Source organism: Polypterus senegalus, chromosome 1 (genome assembly GCF_016835505.1).
Source record: "Polypterus senegalus isolate Bchr_013 chromosome 1, ASM1683550v1, whole genome shotgun sequence".
Taxonomy (NCBI): domain Eukaryota; kingdom Metazoa; phylum Chordata; class Cladistia; order Polypteriformes; family Polypteridae; genus Polypterus; species Polypterus senegalus.
In genome coordinates, this window is record NC_053154.1 from 180,387,797 (window position 1) to 180,406,320 (window position 18,524).

At 38.0% G+C, this 18,524-nt stretch overlaps 1 protein-coding gene across 2 annotated transcripts in view; it reads left to right on the forward strand.

Annotated features, from left to right (window-relative positions):
* Window positions 1-18,524, forward strand: part of eps8l2 (EPS8 like 2) — a 233,075-nt gene that overhangs the window by 180,260 nt on the left and 34,291 nt on the right. For both annotated transcript variants that reach the window (XM_039763877.1, XM_039763886.1), the window contains 5 exons: window positions 2,740-2,889; window positions 3,945-4,024; window positions 4,689-4,810; window positions 5,128-5,207; window positions 5,930-6,056. In XM_039763877.1, coding sequence (XP_039619811.1) covers window positions 2,740-2,889; window positions 3,945-4,024; window positions 4,689-4,810; window positions 5,128-5,207; window positions 5,930-6,056 — 559 coding nt within the window. The remainder of the gene's footprint in view (window positions 1-2,739; window positions 2,890-3,944; window positions 4,025-4,688; window positions 4,811-5,127; window positions 5,208-5,929; window positions 6,057-18,524) is intronic.

Below are 18,524 nucleotides of genomic sequence, written 5' to 3' on the forward strand. Positions count from 1 at the left end.
ACCATCGGAGCGGGTTTTCAGCACCGCAGGTAAAGTTGTCGGTCCACAACGTACCCTGTTAAAGCCGGACAAAGTAAACATGCTGGTTTTTCTAGCGAGAAATCTTGAATAGATTGATGCCACTTGCCATTCGTTCCTATTCGAAATGTGTTTATTTTTATTTAATTGATTCAGGTATTTTTATTTGGTTTACGTTAAAAACGATATTGTAAAGAAGACGTTTTTGTTTAGGACTATTGCTTTGCAATACTTTTTATAATATGGATGATGTTTATGTTAATTCAACTCTGGTTGACTGTTGTGGGTCTATTTGCACTTTTTTATAAGCTGCTCATCTTTGTTATTAAAAGTTGTTCAGGCGGTGTGATTTAATTTAATTGATTTGTGTGCGCATCTCCGCACGAAAACTGTTCTGGATGTTTATGTTAATTTAATTCTGTTTGACTGTTGTATTTGCACTTTTTTATAAACTGCTATTTGTTGCTAATAAAAGTTGTTAATATTGTTCTGCATGTTATTTTGTTATTGTTTCAGTATTAGTGTTTGATATTCAGTTTCTGAACGGTTAAGGCACAAGCCAACAGTTTGGTGACGCTGTCTGAGCCTTACGTCACAATTTTTTTATTATTCATGGTAATACCGTATACCGAGGTAAAATAGGGAGGAGGTTTGACGGTATCCAAATTTGGATACCGCCCAACCCTATTAAAATGTTAATTATTTTAGCAATGGAACAACACAGGATATTTTCCACAGACTCTGCAGACTGAGGGAAAGAGAGAACAGGTGCTGAAGGACCCCGCAGAGCTGACTGATGCATGATTTCAGCAACCTGGGGCTAATATTAGCCTAGTTGAGTTTCCCCTGATTTCTCCTCATATGATCAGAGACAGAAAGTCCAAGAAGTGGAAGAGAGCTTGGGCCACGGGAGTGATGTCATCATAGGGAAAGGTCGCACAGTGTACAGATTGCAGTTGTGATTCTAGAATCTCATGGTTCAGTTCATTAGTTCTGTTCTTATTCCAATTTCTTTGTGGATTTTATAGCTTGCTTGCAGCCAGTGATATTGATTTCTAGAAATTAGGTTATTTCGTTGGTTCATGAATACCAGGCTAGTCTTCCTCAGGCAATCTTTGGGTTCCCTATACCCTGAGAAACTATTACCAAATCTGTTAAAGATTTGGGAAAGTTAATTCATTAAAGAATTCATGAAAGTGATTGATCAACAGAAATAAATGAAGCATATAAGAAATAAGTTAGAAATGAGCTTCTGTGGCAGTCCAAAGAGTGGAAACATTGGTTAGGATAAAGCATTTATGATCGGCACGTTAGACATTGTAGTAAACATTATTATTTTTATTGCATAACAAGTAGCAAACAGGTGTGTTTGGCTAATTGATTTATGCATGTTAATTGAATTTTTAATTTTTGATGGATTCTTGAAACAAGAGTAAAACCAAAAAACCTAAATTTTTGTTTTGATTTACGACCAACATCTTGCGTTATGACCCAAATGCGTTCACGTGTATCCGCTTGTGCGATTGTAAACAAACAGCCGAGAGCGTTCGTAAGCGTCAGTCGGAGCCCAGATACATGTGTTTGTGGACGTAATTTCAGTCAGTGCAGTGATTTATCTATATATATAATTCACTAAGACCATGGCAAGCAAGACACATAATTGCTAAGGAAGGAAGAGAAGGTAACGAAGGTAAAGAAAGTGATTGTTAAGGAATTTTAGCTAGCGGGCTGGCGCAGCACATGATAATGTCATCAGGCTGAGTCAGCGCTGGCTTGCTTTGGAGTGTATTATTACAGCAGTTCACAACACGGCCAGCATTGAACTGAGTGCTTGACTACTGTCATTATTAACTTGAGAAACAGCGATCACAATCGAAACGAAGAAGAAAATTGTGCAGAAATATGAAAGTGGCGTTCGTGACCGATCTCACTAATATGTACAGCATGTCGAAATCCACCATCTCGACAATTTTACAAAGAAAAGATTTGCATAAGGAGGCTCTTTCTAAACAATAACCACCTTCCGTTTCATTCTCCTCCTCCTCCCTTCCTGCAGCCCAAAGATGTCAAATTAAATGGTGAGTACAGTATGAAATTGTTGTTTCTGGTAGGCTAGGCACTTTTTATAACTTTTTGGTTAGTACATTAGAAAAATTATTGGTGTTTTGGTAAATTATGCGCATTATACAACCCTTTTTTATTATGAAAAGGTTAAGTAAGTGTTGCTGTGGGGAGTTCGGAGCGCATTATGGGTATTTCCATTATTTCTTATGGGAAAAATAGTCTTGAGTTACAACCAGCCCTCGCGAATGAATTGAGTTCGTAAGTCAAGGGTCCACTGTATATCATGCCATTATGTTGAGAATCTAAAATAGACTTGTAGGGTGTCAATTTTGTTTTATTTTACTTGACTTTATTATATGTGCTGTATATTCCTGGTGTTTGTTGATTAAAAGGGTTATGTTTAATAGGGAAGTGCTACACTACTCAGTTCCTCTGGCTCAGCCAAATTTTCAGGTTTTAGTTTTGCATTGGGAAAATGTCTGAACTCTTTGAAAATCCAACAAAATATTATTTCCAAATCATTTATGTAACTGATAGTAATACAATTTAGAATATCCTCTGAAGTGAAGTAAAACTTTGATCATTTTTATTTTATTGATGTGCTTTCTGATATGAAAGATTACTACTCAGCTATTCACTCACAATTTGCATCCTCAGGAAGAACTCGAAAACTTCCCTTTGTCCACCGTCCATCTGTGCCAGACAGTGCTGAACCAAACTCGTTATCCATCTGTCCTGCTGTTGGTGTGTCAGGATTCAGACCAGCACAAGCCTGATATTCACTTCTTCCACTGTGATGAGGTTGAGGTTGGTCTTGATTTATTATATATATATATATTTATATTTATATAAATAAATGCAGATTCTATAGATATACAAGGTCTTATAAGTATACTCCTTGAAGGATAAGTTCAGCGTTTTTGAAGCTTAAGTTATTTTTTCCCAATCATAACATACTTTAATTCGTCATAGGACATTTTGTCCTCAGGTGAAGCATTTTTATAATTTAAAAAAATACTGAATACAATTTCCCATGGCAAATTCATGAATACCATAAATGAGAAAAAAAAAACATTTTAATATGAAAAATGTTGAAACTTTTTCTTTAAAGGAACAGAAAGAGATAAAATTCCATTTAGGATAATGTGTGACATCTAACTTTAGTGCTTAGAAGTGTTTCGTATCTGAAATTCTGTTTCTTTTGGTAATGTCACATTCAAAGTATTCCCATCAATCTGAAGCTCTAGACATTAAACACCTTGTCTTTCAGACACTGGTGTTGTGAAAATTTAAAATTTCATTCCATACTTTTTATATCACAATTTTCAGGCCATTTAGCAATTTACAAAGCAAATTAGAAATGAACTGTGTTACAGTATTTTGTGATAAATTTAAAGTTATTCTCTCACTCATGGGTATTGCTTAGTATATATTCCACACTATGGTACAGCTTAGTGGAAGTTATCGACTTCTGGTACTTGCAGTTGGAACTCAAGTCTTTAAGGGTTCCAAACATCTCAAATTCAATTCTGTATATCCTTAAAATAATCAGACATCTGTAAGTGCATTTTTGTTTGGCTAGTGGTATTTAAAATTGCACTCCTTTTGTTCTCTAAAGGAGAAACAAATCTTAAATCTTTTCATTAAGGAGCCCATAGTTGTAGAAGTTCTGTAGCTCTTAATTGACTGTGGAATCTGAAATTACAGTACTTCCTAAAATATAGCACAGTGTTTTAAAGGGATCTCTAATACTTATAAGTGAACATTTCAGAAACTTTAATTTGCTATCTTTTATGACTGTAAATGTTTTTTAAAAAATCAGACATAGGCTGCAAAGTCACAGGTTTTTTGATCTATGACAGGCGGAGATGGTTCATGCTGATATTGACAGTGCCCTGGGAGATAATAAGCATGGAAAGAAGATGAGACCACAAACTCTCAAGTGGGTGTTTTTCTACATGCATAGTGTAGTGTGTGATTGAGTTAATTAACCTATTAATTGTCATATAGTGCCTTTTGTAAAGTCCATCAACAAGCACTTACAGGGAAAATTTTAATACAGTAGTAGTTAGTGCAGTAAGCCTTTATAGAAAATAATACAACTACAACCAGAAGTTAAAAGACAGCGATTTTGGAGATAATGCAGTAGTGTCAGTATTTTAGGTTTGCCAACTCAAAATAAAACTATAAAGTCATTGGGAGACAGATACAGCTTTCTTCATAAAAGGTTCAGATTTTGAAACTGAAGCTAATGTAGTTATTTGTACGTGTGCATGCATGCATAAAAACGCATCTGGAGTAAATGCATATTATAAAGTGCAATTTGAAATTTTTAACTGTAAGCCCATTATAATAGAATAGAATAGAATGCCTTTTGTCGTTGCACAAATGTACAATGAACTTTTGTGTGTCCCCTGAATAGTACATGCAAGTTAATAAAAACAAAATTTTCAGGAGATTCAACATATGCTCTGCATTTTAAACTACACATATACATTAATCCAAAACAATAAAAGCAATAAAAAATTGAGTGTATGTGTGTGCATTCATTTTCACAGTATTTCAATCATCTGCTTTACCATCTTTGAAAAAATGTTTCTTAATAGGGTAAACCAGGAGAAAATAAAGCGACATCGAGAGTCCATTCTTCCACCAACATCTCCCAAAACATCACCCATGAGGGATGTGAGAAGTCATGTTGTTGCTTCTAGTGCAAGCGAAAACAAAGGTGAACTTAACTTTAGCGCTGTATGGTAATGCGTACTATACCAGCTACAAATAAAGCAATGAATTTTCCTTTTTGCCACCCTAGCAAAGCATTTATTGTGCACAGTGTGAAAGCTGCTATGGTAAAGTGATAATTACAAGATACTGTATACTGTACTTAATGAATTGTGAAATTGCAAACTGTATACACAGTCAGCAGCTGATGACATATTTGCCTTCTGCACCACTAAAATTAATTTGAGATGTGGAAAAATTCAGAAAAAATAAAATCCTTTGTTATTTATTTACCACTTCTGTAATTTGGTACTTTTTCAACAGAGAGACATAGATCTATCACTGGCTCACAGAATATTGAAGAGTCTCATGGAAATCTAGCACAAAAAATAGAGAAAGATGTGGTGAGTGCCCTAGACAAAATGTATACATTTCTAAATATTTTTATGAAGTAGAACAAATAATCAGATTGTAACTTAACACTCACAAAAGGATTATCAATCAATCAATCAACATTTATTTATATAGCACATATTCATACAAAAAAATGTAGCTCAAAGTGCTTTACAAAATGAATAGAGAAATAGAAGACACAATAAAAGATAAACATAAGTCAACATTAATTAACATAGAATAAGAGTAAGGTCCGATGGCCAGGGTGGACAGAAAAACAAAAAACTCCAAAGGCTGGAGAAAAAAATAAAATCTGTAGGGGTTCCAGACCAAGAGACCGCCCAGTCCCCTCTGGGCAGTCTACCTAACATAAGTCAAACAGTCCTCTTTGTATTTACGGTTTTCATGGAAGGACCTGATGATGATGGTCATGTAGACTTCTGGCTTTCAGTCCATCAATGTTGGTGCATCATGATGCTTTGAGTAGGTGGTGGTGGCGCAGGCCGCCACCACAAAGAAACCGGAAAAAGAAACAGAAGAGAGAGTAGGGGTCAGTATGGATTTTGGAGCCACTGTGAATAATTATTATGAAGAATTGAACATACAGAGTATCAGTATTATGACAGTGCCATGTGTGTCTACAACATTTCTCTTTCTCTCTCTCCATGTGTTCTACCCATTTTAGCTCAAAAGACTATGGTACCTCCTAACTCACTGTTTTTTGCCTTCTTAGCAAATTTTGAACTGTGCTTTGGATGACATTGAGATTTTCATGGCACGGCTGCAGAAAGTAGCAGAGGCATTCAGTCAGCTGAACCAGCGCAAAAAGAGCAAAAAGAACAAAAAGAAAGGTCCAGCAGGTAATGCATAATCATTAAATTGTTAACATCATTCTTTGGGCACCTTTATGGATATGATGGTACATGTAAGCAGTTGTACTTGTATGTCTGTGTATGTGCATATGACATGGTATAGTCATGTAAAGTAATTACGGCCTGCTTCGGTTCTGTTGTTTAACGTATAATTACATAACTAACAATAATCCTGTACTTATCAAGCTCTAAAATTATATAATTCTTATCTTATGTGACAAATAACATAGATTTTACTTTTAGTTAGCAAATAAAATATATAGATAGATAGAACCTTATTTGTCCCCAGGGGGAAATTTGGCATTTTATCTTTTAATAAATGCAGACATATTGCTGTTGGTATTAAGGATGCCCCAGTAGCGTACTTGTGCCGAAACATTCATTGGCTGAAAATGCTCAGTGTTAGTGTGCCAAAGAGAGGATGTGCAGAATTGTTCATAATGGCACTCGGTTTTATTTTAGCTCTCTCCTTTTCTGCTATGACCTGGGGGTCTAGAGTGCATCCTGTAACTGAGCTTTTAACTAGCTTGTTGATTTGGTGGGCCTCTCCTAAAGTGATATTACCAGCCCAGCACACTACAATGTAGAAAATTGCACTGGCCATCACAGGGATATAGAAAATGTGAAGGGTTCTCTTCCCACATTTAAGGAACACAGTCTTCTAAAGAAAAAGAGCATGCTCTGCTCTTTCTTATATGGTTCCTCTGTGTTCCAAGACCTGTAATTAATTAATGTGAACCCCCAAGTATTTATAGTGATGGACTACCTCTACATCCACTTCTTTAAGTGATCAGACATATAAGCCCTTTGGTGCTATGAAAATAAATAACATTTTCTTTAGTTTTGTTGATGTTAAGATGCAAACAATTCTCTTTAAACCAAGAAACAAAGTTCTCTGCCTGATTCCTATACTGTGTCTCATCCCTTTTATCGATACACCCCATAAGTGCAGAATCATCTGAGAATTTCTGCAAGTGACATAACCTGATATTAGTAGTCACAGGTGTACAAAGTGAAGAGAAAAGGAGACAGGACTGTTCCTTGTAGTTTTTCAGTGTTGTTCACATCTGTATTAGAGACTCAGTCCTCATGTCTCACAAACTGCGGTCTACCTGGCAGATCATTATCCAGGACAGCATATGCTCATCCACCTGCATATTTCTGAGGACTGACCCCATCTGATCCTTCAGGTTTTCCTGTGTGTACTTTCCTTGGTTGTTTCCTTACTTGGGTCTTCAGTTATGGACAGTTCACATTGATAGTCAGAAATGGATTTGTCACTGGCCATTCCAGTTGACATGGTGGGAGTTGTTGATGTAATAGGGATGGTGTAGGGAGGCTGGTCATTGGAAAAAGTTGGCAGTGGAGGAAGAGGGGGATTTGTTTAGTTCATTAGCTTTGTTCATATTCCCTTCTAGCACATGAGCCACAGATTGCTTGAGTCTAGTAATTATACCTAGTCAATTCCAGATATGTTTAATTTTATTCTGAATGAGTTAGTTTTCATTTTAACTTTGTAAGCTTCTTTTTCTTCACTCAGATTTTTCTTTAGCACACGCTGTATGGCCTTCAGACACTATTTGTCACCAGATTTGAATACTCTGTTTTTCTCATTCAGCACGCCTTTTAGCTCGAATCCAGAGCTTGTTGTTAGGAAAGCAACACACTATCTTTTTGACACAGAAGTTAATATAGTCTGTGATGCAGTCACTGAGTACCTCAGTATTGTCCCCATGTGCCTCGTACATCATGTATCACTCTTTCATTTGGAATCAGTCATTTAGAGCCATTTCAGCCTCCAGATTCCACTTTCTCACTATTCTGATGGTAACAGGTTGCCATCTAATAACAGGATTGTACCTGGGAGCAAGATGAATCAGATTGTGGTCAGATTTGCCTACAGGTGCCAATAGTTTACATTTAAAGGCATCTTTAACATTTCAATACAGCAGGTCCAGTTTGACAGGAATTCCTTTACCATCAATAACATGAAATAATTATACTCTGAATTAGTTTATCAGTTTCTTACATTGCATGGGAGGAATTTTGTCCCATTCCTTCTCATAACACGCCTTTAGTTCATTTGTGTTTTAGGGTATTTATTTATTTTCTATGGGTCCTCCCACTGTATTTCAATGGATTTGAGACTTTGACCTGGTCCTGTCAAAAACTCAATTCCTTCTTTTAAGTGATTAAATTGTAATTTTATTGATACTTTGATCCAGTTTCAGCTAAACTTGAACTGGCATACATATTGCCTCTCATTATCATCTAGAATATTTTGAAGGTGAGCAATGTGCTCTCATTGGAGAGAAATTTATTTTTGTCCCCGGGGGAAATTGTACTGTGTGGATCTCAGTTTCAAGAACTGTTTCCAAACCATACCCTTCAAATTTACTAGTCTTTAAGAATTAGATAGATAGATAGATAGACAGATAGATAGATACTTTATTAATCCCAAGGGGATATTCACATAATCCAGCAGCAGTATACTGATACAAAAATCAATATTAAATTAAATAGTAATAAAAATGCATGTAAAAGCAGACAATAACTTTGAGCAATGTTAGCTTTTACTCCCCTTGATAGAATTGAAGAGTCGCATAGTCTGTCACTGAAGCTACTCCTCTGCCTGGAAATGACACTATTCGGTGGATGCAGTGGATTCTTCATGATTGACAGGAGTTTGCTCAATGCCCGTCACTCTGCCACAGATGTTAAACTGTCCAGCTTTACTCCTACAATAGAGCCTGCCTTCTTAACAAGTTTGTCCAGGCGTGAGGCGTCTTTCATCTTTATGCTGCCTCCCCAGAACATCACCGCGTAGAAGAGGGCACTTGCAACAACCGTCTGGTAGAACATCAGCAGCATCTTATTGCAGATGTTGAAGGATGCCAACCTTCTAAGAAAGTATAGTCGGCTCTGACCTTTCTTACATAGAGCATCAGTATTGGTAGTCCATTCCAATTTGTCATCTAGCTGCACTCCCAGATATTTATAGGTCTGCACCCTCTGCACACAGTCACCTCTGATGATCACAGGGTCCATGAGGGGCCTGGGCCTCCTAAAATCCACCACCAGCTCCTTGGTCGTGCTGGTGTTAAGGTGTAAGTGGTTTGAGTCGCACCATTTAACAAAGTCTTTGATTAGCTTCCTGTACTCCTCCTCCTGCCCACTCCTGATGCAGCCCACAATAGCAGTGTCATCAGCGAACTTTTGCACGTGGCAGGACTCCGAGTCATATTGAAAGTCTGATGTATATATGTAGATTGAACAGGACCGGAGAAAGTACAGTCCCCTGCGGCGCCTCTGTGTTGCTGACTACAATGTCAGACCTGCAGTTCCCAAGACGTACATATTGAGGTCTGTCTGTAAGATAGTCCACGATCCATGCCACCAGGTGTGAGTCCACTCGCATCTCAGTCAGCTTGTCTCTAAGGAGCAGAGGTTGGATGGTGTTGAAGGCGCTAGAGAAGTCCAAAAACATAATTCTTACAGCACCGCTGCCTCTGTCCAAGTGGGAGAGGGAGCGGTGTAGCATATAGATGATGGCATCCTCCGCTCCCACCTTCTCCTGTTATGCAAACTGCAGAGGGTCGAGGGCGTGGTGGACCTGTGACCTCAGGTGGTGAAGCAGCAGCCGCTCCATGGTCTTCATCAGATGTAACGTCAGAGCAACAGGCTGGAAGTCATTCAGTTAACTAGGACGTGATACCTTTGGGACTGGTGTGATACAAGATGTTTTCCAAAGCCCTGGGACTCTCCCCTGTTCCAGGCTCAGGTTGAAGATGTGCTGTAGAGGACTCCCCAGTTCCAACGCACAGGCCTTCAGCAGTTGTGGCGATACACCATCTGGACCCGCTGCTTTGCTGGCATGAAGTCTTCTCAGCTCTCTGCTCACATGGGCTGCTGTAATTGTGGGTGGGGATGTCTCACCTATGCTGGTATCAGCAGAAGGATGGTTGGAGGATGCAGTACTCCGAGGTGAGAGTGGGTTAGGGTGATCAAACCTATTAAAGAAGTTGGTCATTTGGTTTGCTCTCTCCACGTATGTCTCGATGGTGGCACCCCGCTTCGAGCTGCAGCCAGTGATAATCTTCATCCCATCCCACACTTCCTTCATGCTGTTGTTCTGCAAATTCTGCTCCAGCTTTCTCCTGTACTGCTCTTTCGCCGCCCTGAGCTGGACTCGGAGTTCCTTCTGCACGCACTTGAGCTCATGCTGATCACCGTCATTAAAAGCCCTTTTCTTATGGTTCAAAAGGCCTTTGATGTCACTTGTAATCCATGGCTTGTTATTAGCATAGCAGCATACTGTTCTTACTGGAACTACAATGTCCATAAAGAAGTTGATGTAATCAGTTGTGAATTCAACAGCGTCTTCAATGTTCTCACTATGTGTCTCCAGCAATATATAGTAATTATGAACCTAACCTGCACAAGGTCATTTTTAAAAAATATTACAAATGACCTTTTATTAGAATAAACATTAATACATTTGAACTTCATTGAAAATAATATAAATTACCATTAATTGAAGTTAGGGTCTGACTCCCCATAAAATTACTTTACAGCACACACCATGAGGTTATCTATTGTAACAAAAGGACACAAACACAAAAAGGGTAGGGGCACTGGATGGTCATCCTCATTTAATTGAAGACCAAAACAACAAAATGAATTAGCAGTTATTGTGATGGTGTCTTTTCGGACTTCAGTCCAAAACTAGGCTGTCGGCTGTAGTAATGGCAGCCCTCTTAAGTCTTCCCAGACGGAAGGGGTGGGTCCAAGTCCCCAGAGCTAGATATAATGTCAGAGGTCCTCACACCATCGATCCTCTACTCTGAGGATGGAAGGACAGGAGTGTTAGTAAGTGACAGCTCCAACCTATGATTTGGGATGGTACCACTGATAAAGGAGCCCTGAAGTTGTCTCTCAATTGCATGTGTGTGACATAACTAGCCACCACCAAGCCCAAACTCATTGGGTCAGGCGGCATGAACCAATAGGTCATAGGCACAAGAAATGACATCTGCATTGGCATGAAGGGAGCCAAGATGATGTACGACCTGGAATTTAAATGGCTGGAAATCTAAGAACCCACCTGTGACATGTGTGCAAATACATCCACAAGAGATAGGCATGATCGGTGAGAAGACTGAACATGCGGCCCAGGACCTCAGCTGTTGTATGGCCCACTTAAAGAGACATCAGGAGAAATCAACACATATTCTGATGTCAGGGCCTGCTTAAGGTCGCAGGATACAGCCTCCATTTTAATATCCCATTCACCATATCGGGAGCATGCTTTTTTGTAACTTGCTAGACCCAGGAAATTCTGCACTTGTCACTTGGTTTGCAGACAAAGCCAGTTGCAGATGGCATTAACTTTCTAACACTGTGGTCAGACTTTCCCTCCATCCACCACATAGACCAGATATTTGGCAACCACTGGTTCAAAAAAACGTTTGGATTTATGTGTCTATGTGGATTTAAGATGCTGTAGAACCTGCTGTACGTATATCTCCCACATGCTGAAGCAGACGTCATATAGACAGGTAGCACTATAGGGGGCAGAGAACTTAATCTACCAGATTCTGGAAGGTTGTCAGTGCAGCATGTAATTCAAATGGGCAGATACATTACTACAGTTGTCCGCTGGGGGAGCTAAACGTGACCTTCTCCCTGGCAGATTCCATTAAATTAATTTGCCAATACCCTTTTGTCATGTCAAGAGTCGTCAAATACTAAGCCTTTCTGAGTCACTCGAGTGCAACCAAAGCATTAAAACAGGAGACTTGATTAAGCAAACGAATGTAATTATAAATGTGCCAACTACCATCTGGCTTGGGTACTAGAATGACAGAACTAGACCATGGGCTAAAATTTTCCTCAATGACATCTAGACCTAGCATTCGTCTGATTTCAAGCTCCACTTCTCCTCGTTTTACCTCTGTAAGTCAATAAGGGCGTTCTAGGCAACCACCCCCGGTTTGGTACTGATCAGGAATCAGGAAAATCCATCCAGTAAGCACAGCATGGAGACAACTTGAGATTGATATTCCCTGTCTATGGCTAAACCTTCCATCTTTATAGGTGAATGCTGCTTTTGTAATTAAAGTATAGTTAAAACCAATATTTTTGCATGTTGACTCAAACTTCAGTAGTGTATGTATTGTGTGCCCCTCATAAACAAACCCTTTTGAGCAGCAAGTTGTATTTCTCTATAAAGATGATACGTGGAGTGCTAAACCAGAGAGGTTTTTTCTATTGGAGAATAGAGCAAGGATTATTTTTAACTGTCTCTGCTCTGCAGGTACTATTAGCAGCCACGTACAGTACCTTCCATTGCCAAAACCTGCTGTTTTGCTGCCAGTAGTAAGAAGATAAGAAAGGCAAACATCACGTTACATAAAAGAAAAAATATGCTGTAATAGTTTTATTATGTTGTTTTTACCTGACCCAATATGAATTGTGAAAATTTTTAAACTTGCAAAATTACTACATTCTGAAATGTTCTCCTTTGTCACATTTTCTGAGCATAAATGTGAGTCAGAATTAATGTTATGGTAGTTTTAGATGTTTACTTCTTTAAAAACATCTAATTCAGCATTCAAGTCAGGTGGCTGGTTGTAAATTGTGTAATGTGGCTTTTTTCACTTTTTCCATTTTATAATGTTATACAGTATATATATTTTTCTTTCAAAGCTGACTTTGAACCTAGTGAGCCTGTTTTTTGAAGTGTTTTCTTATATGTTATATTACTGTGTCAGTATGGGTATTTTTTGTGTTAAATGGATATAGCAGGTTAGATAATGGATGGATGTTATTTTCATGCAGTAAGTCACTCTTCACATTTTCGCATACTCTTTTGAATGTATTATTTCCTTAACTTAATTTTAAACATTACTTTCATTTTAAGCAGTAACATAAAAAATTCAGATTTGCATGCATTTCATTGGTCCCTTAAATATGATTGCAAAGTAGAAATATATACTGTATGTTTAAATTTGGCTGGACTTTTTAAGAAGCATGGATGAAATTTTCAGAAAAGTTCAATCATACTGTATAATGACGTCATACATTTCCCATTTTGTGTGTGTGTGTGTGTGTGTGTGTGTGTGTGTGTGTGTGTTTTGTTCACAATGCAAGTGGCTGGAGATCTTTTTATGGATTGTTCTTGCCTTGCACCCAAGTATTGTTGATAACTATAACACAGCCCTTCTTTCAGCACTAGAAAAAACAGCTCCTTTAAAGCATAAGGACGTTTCCTTTAAGCACTCCATTCCATGGTACAATTCAGAGTTATGGTCTATGAAAGCAGCTGGCCAGTGCCTTGAGAATGTCACTGACCTTACCATGCACATCCAAGGTTTATCTGACCATCAAAGGGCATGCAGTGATGTACTAACTGCAGCCAAGAACACACATTATGGCAGAATAGTAGAAAGTGGCCTTGATAACCTGATGGTTTTATTCTGTGTAGTTAACACTAGAATTACCGGAGCCTACGAAAAAACAGTGATATACTAACTGCAGCCAAGAACACACATTATGGCAGAATAGTAGAAAGTGGCCTTGATAACCTGATGGTTTTATTCTGTGTAGTTAACACTAGAATTACCAGAGCCTACGAAAAAACTCGTAGATCCGTCCCACCTTAAATCGCTTCTTAAATTCGTTCGCACCTCTCCGCCAGCATCTTTTGTCTTCTAAATGTTCTGATAAAGACAAGCTGCAAGCAGCCGGCTATTCCATCCCCCCACCGTCTTAGAACGTGTACGAATTTCTCCCAGCTCATGCCTTGATTGATTATCTGGGAGTGAAGTGGAGTTTTAGAGTGGAAACAATAGATCGTTATTTGGAACACACGCATTTCATGTGTGTTCCGTTTCTACAGTAATCTGTGTAAACACATTTATGTTTCAATATTCTAGTAGTAAATGACAAAATGTAGGTATAAACTATATAATGTATGAAGCCTGCAGTCCACATATCAAAGAAACACTTTCACAAAAGGTACAAATATAACAAAATAAGTGCGCTTTTATTCAAAAATATAACTGCAGAAAAAAAAAGCCACGTTAGCATGCCACATTGACACACGTTTACTACAACTGCCTCGGTGGCATAATGGTTTCAGCTGCTGACTGGTAATCAAAAGGTCATGAGTTTGATCCCACTTTTCTTACTATTTTAGAATAAAAACATACATTTGATTTCAGTCTGTAACAGTCGGTATAATTTATGATACTTGTAAAGCTTAGCATTTTTTTTTTCTTCACTTTTCATTTTCTCAGTCGCATTCTGGATCGTTCCCTAACCCCCCTCCCCATCTGACACTGCTGTTTTCACATAAAGACACGCTATATCTCTGCAGTATATCACGGTACATACTACCCACCCAGGAATCTGACACACAAACACTGGCGAATCTGCCTTCTTCGTATCTATAGCTATAGTGCGTCTTTATGTGATCCACATAAATAATATTCAAGCTATAGAGCGTCTTTATGTGAAAACAGCAATGTCAGATGGGGAAGGGGGTCGTGAGTGCAACTGAGAGAATGAAACTGAATTAAAAAAAAAAAAAACCTAACCTTTACAGTTATTTACATTTACACTGGCTGTTACAGACTGACTGAAATCAAATGTATGTTTTTATTCTAAAATAGTCAGATCAACAACAACAACAACATTTATTTATATAGCACATTTTCATACACACAGTAGCTCAAAGTGCTTTACATAATAAAGAATAGAAAAATAAAAGACACAATAAGAAAACAAAATAAGTCAACATTAATTAACATAGAATAAGTAAGGTCCAATGGCCAGGGAGGACAGAAAAAACAAAAAAAAACTCCAGACGGCTGGAGAAAAAAGTAAAATCTGTAGGGATTCCAGACCATGAGACCGCCCAGTCCCCTCTGGGCATTCTACCTAACATAAACGAAACAGTCCTCTTTGGATTTAGGGTTCTCACGGAAGGACTTGATGATGACGGTCACGTAGACTTCTGCCTTTTAATCCATCCATCAATGTTGGAGCATCATGAAGCTGGAAAAAGAAACAGAAGAGAGAGTAGGGGTCAGTACGGATTTTAGAGCCACCATGAATAGTTATTATGAAGAATTGAACATACAGAGTATCAGTATTAAGTTAAATTAAGTTAAATTGAAGTTATAAAAAGGCCATGTTAAAGTAAGTTTTCAGCAGTGTTTTAAAGTGCTCTACTGTATTAGCCTGGCGAATTGCTATTGGCAGGCTATTCCAGATTTTAGGTGCATAGCAGCAGAAGGCCGCCTCACCACTTCTTTTAAGTTTTGTTCTTGGAATTCTAAGGAGACACTCATTTGAGGATCAAAAGGTTACGATTTGGAATATAAGATGGGTCGAGATTATTTAAGGCTTTATAAACCATAAGCAGAATTTTAAAGTCAATCCTGAATGACACAGGTAACCAGTGTAGTGACATTAAAACTGGAGAAATGTGTTCGGATTTTCTTTTCCTAGTTAGGATTCTAGCAGCTGCATTCTGCACTCGTTGCAAACGATCGGGTTTGAATACACACTGGCACTATTACAGAAGGCATGAGCTTATTCAGTGCAGCAGTTTCAACTCACAGTACATGCAATATTATTTGAAAACGATCAGCGTCAGATCTGACGCTACTCGTTTTCAAATAATATTGCATTAGTGCGATGATGTTTTCACATATATTGTCTTTCTTTTATCTTGCGGTTTGTAATCAGTGACCATGTGTTTGTTTTTTTCCCCGATCTTGCCAGTCCCCACATGTTGCTGTATGGTGGTGTTTCTTTTGTACTCCAGGACATGCAGAGGACAGAATAGTACAGAGCAGTAAGTTCAGCGCTATATGCAATCAGACAGACAGACAAGCAGAGAAGTCACTAGATATATAAATAAATAGGGAAGGCACTGTATAATATATAAAAAAAAACAGCTAAGGGGATAGATATCTAGGTAGATAGGAATGAAAGTCACTATATGATAGGCAGACATATATATATATATATATATATATATATATATATATATATATATATATATATATATATATATATATATATATATATATATATATATATATATATATTGTAGGGAAGCTGCTATATAATAATAAAATGACTGTTATTACTATATAGATAGACTGGGAGTTCAGGCATGCAGCCAGAGCGGTGAAGGTTAAAAAGAAACAAAAATAACATTCTCTCCCCAGCAAGTCAAACTTGGGTCTCTGAGGCACGGCAAGCCTGCTGCACTCTGAGTTAGCAAATCTTGCTGGTACGCCATGGAAGGTGTTATATTGTTCTTGAACCTTTTGTGAAAGTGTTTATTTGATCTTTGGACTTCGGGCTTCACATATTTTTTAGTTTATGTCTACATTTTGTAACATTTATTACTAAAATATGAAAAAGTTTCTGTTTTAACAATGTGTTTCCACAGATTACTGTAGAAACGGAACACACATGAAATGCGTGTTTTCCAAATAACGATCTATTATTTCCACTCTAAAACTCCACTTCACTCCCAGATAATCAATCAAGGCATGTGCTGGGAGAAGTTCATGCCCGTTCTAAGTCAGTGGGTGGATGGAATAGCTGGCTGCTTGCAGCTTGTCTTTATTGGCACATTTAGATGACAAAAGACGCTGGCGGAGAGGTGCGAAAGGTTTTAAGGTGGGCCGGATCTATGAGTTTTTTTGTAGACTCTGGTAATTCTAGTGTTAATAAACTACTTCAGCCTGCATCTACAACCATTTACCTCCTCTACTGAGGTCAATTAAATATTTCTCCACTTTTTCCAAAATAAAAATAAAGCTAACATAAATCTGTCACCCATTTATATCTTTCCCTGTCTTCCCACTCCATCCATTTTTTTCTAAGTTTTCACCAGTCACATTTACATTTGTTAATGACCTGCTTTGTAAGATGAAGCCAACTACCTGTGTAGTGGTCTCCATCCCCACCACACTTCTTAAATCCTGCCTTTATGCCATAGTGTTACAACAATAATAAATACACCCCTTGACACTGGCTTTGCGCCAGGCACTTTAAAAATTGCTTCTGTAATCCCACTGTTAAAAAAGTCTAGTCTTGATGCTGACAGTTTTAACAATTTTCGGCCTATTTCTCACTTCAGTTCTTGAGCATGTTGTAGCCTCCCAACTCACCAATTACTTAATTTCTAATAATTTAATGGAACCTTTTCGGTCCAGTTTCAGGGCACAGCACAGCTGTGAAACTGCTCTGTCTGAGGTAATTAATGATCTGCTTATGGTAGCAGACTCTGGACAAACCATCATATTAATTCTTTTAGATTTTAGATTAGTTTTGCTTAGTGTAGCATTTGACACTGTCAGACATGACATTCTGTTGTCCAGAATGGAGAAAATGCTGGGTGTCTCTGGCACTGCCATCCAGTGGTTTAACACTAAAATCTCCGAAGCCAACAAAAATATTCGTAATGCTGGGCCACATTAAATACTTTTGCACCTCCTCTTCAGCATCTTTGTTTTGCAAATGTGCCAATCAGGACTGGCAGCAGGCAGCCTACTGTCCCATCCCCTTTCGAGGCAGCTGAAGTCATGTGCAAAATTCTCAGATCTGAAGTCTCTTTATCTGGGATTTAGGTGTCTGGAATTGCATTGGGTAAATAATATATTGTTATTTGTAATGCATACTGTACATTTCAAGTGTGTTCCTTGTCTACAACTATCTGTGTAAATGTAAAATAACAGGAAATGTGAAGAAAGGTTGAACACATAACTAAAACAGAAACTTTTTTCATGTTATAGTGAAAATAACAAAATGCTGACATGAAGTGTATAATGTATGAAGGTATAACAAAGGAATAACAAAACAAGGGTGGTTTTCTTAAAGAATTTAACTGAAGAAAAAGAAACCAAAGAAATTGTTGAATTTACAGGTTGCTGTCAGTGTAACAAAGCTGAAGCCCAAATATCAATTGACTCAAAGTAACATGTCTGCTTGGCTCGTGCAAAGATAAAAACTGCTGAGGTAAGAACTGCTGTCTTGTAATCAACAGGTTGCGGGTTCGATCCTGAGTCCTTTCTGTATTTACCACTTTGAGTAGTGAGCTGCTATTATTACTATTATTTAATAAAAACATACATTTGATTTGAATCTGTAACACCCAGTGTAAATTTTTGCTAATTGTAAAAAGAAACCTAACTCCCAGATAAAGAGACTTCAGCTCTGAAAATTTTGCATCCCTTCTGAGGGAATTTAAGGTGGCCTGGCATCTAAAGCCCTCACTGACTGACTCACTCACTCACTAACTCATCACTAATTCTCCAACTTCCTGTGTAGGTAGAAGGCTGAAATTTGGCTGGCTCATTCCTTACAGCTTACTTACAAAAGTTAGGCAGGTTTAATTTTGAAATTCTATGTGTAACGGTCATAACTGGA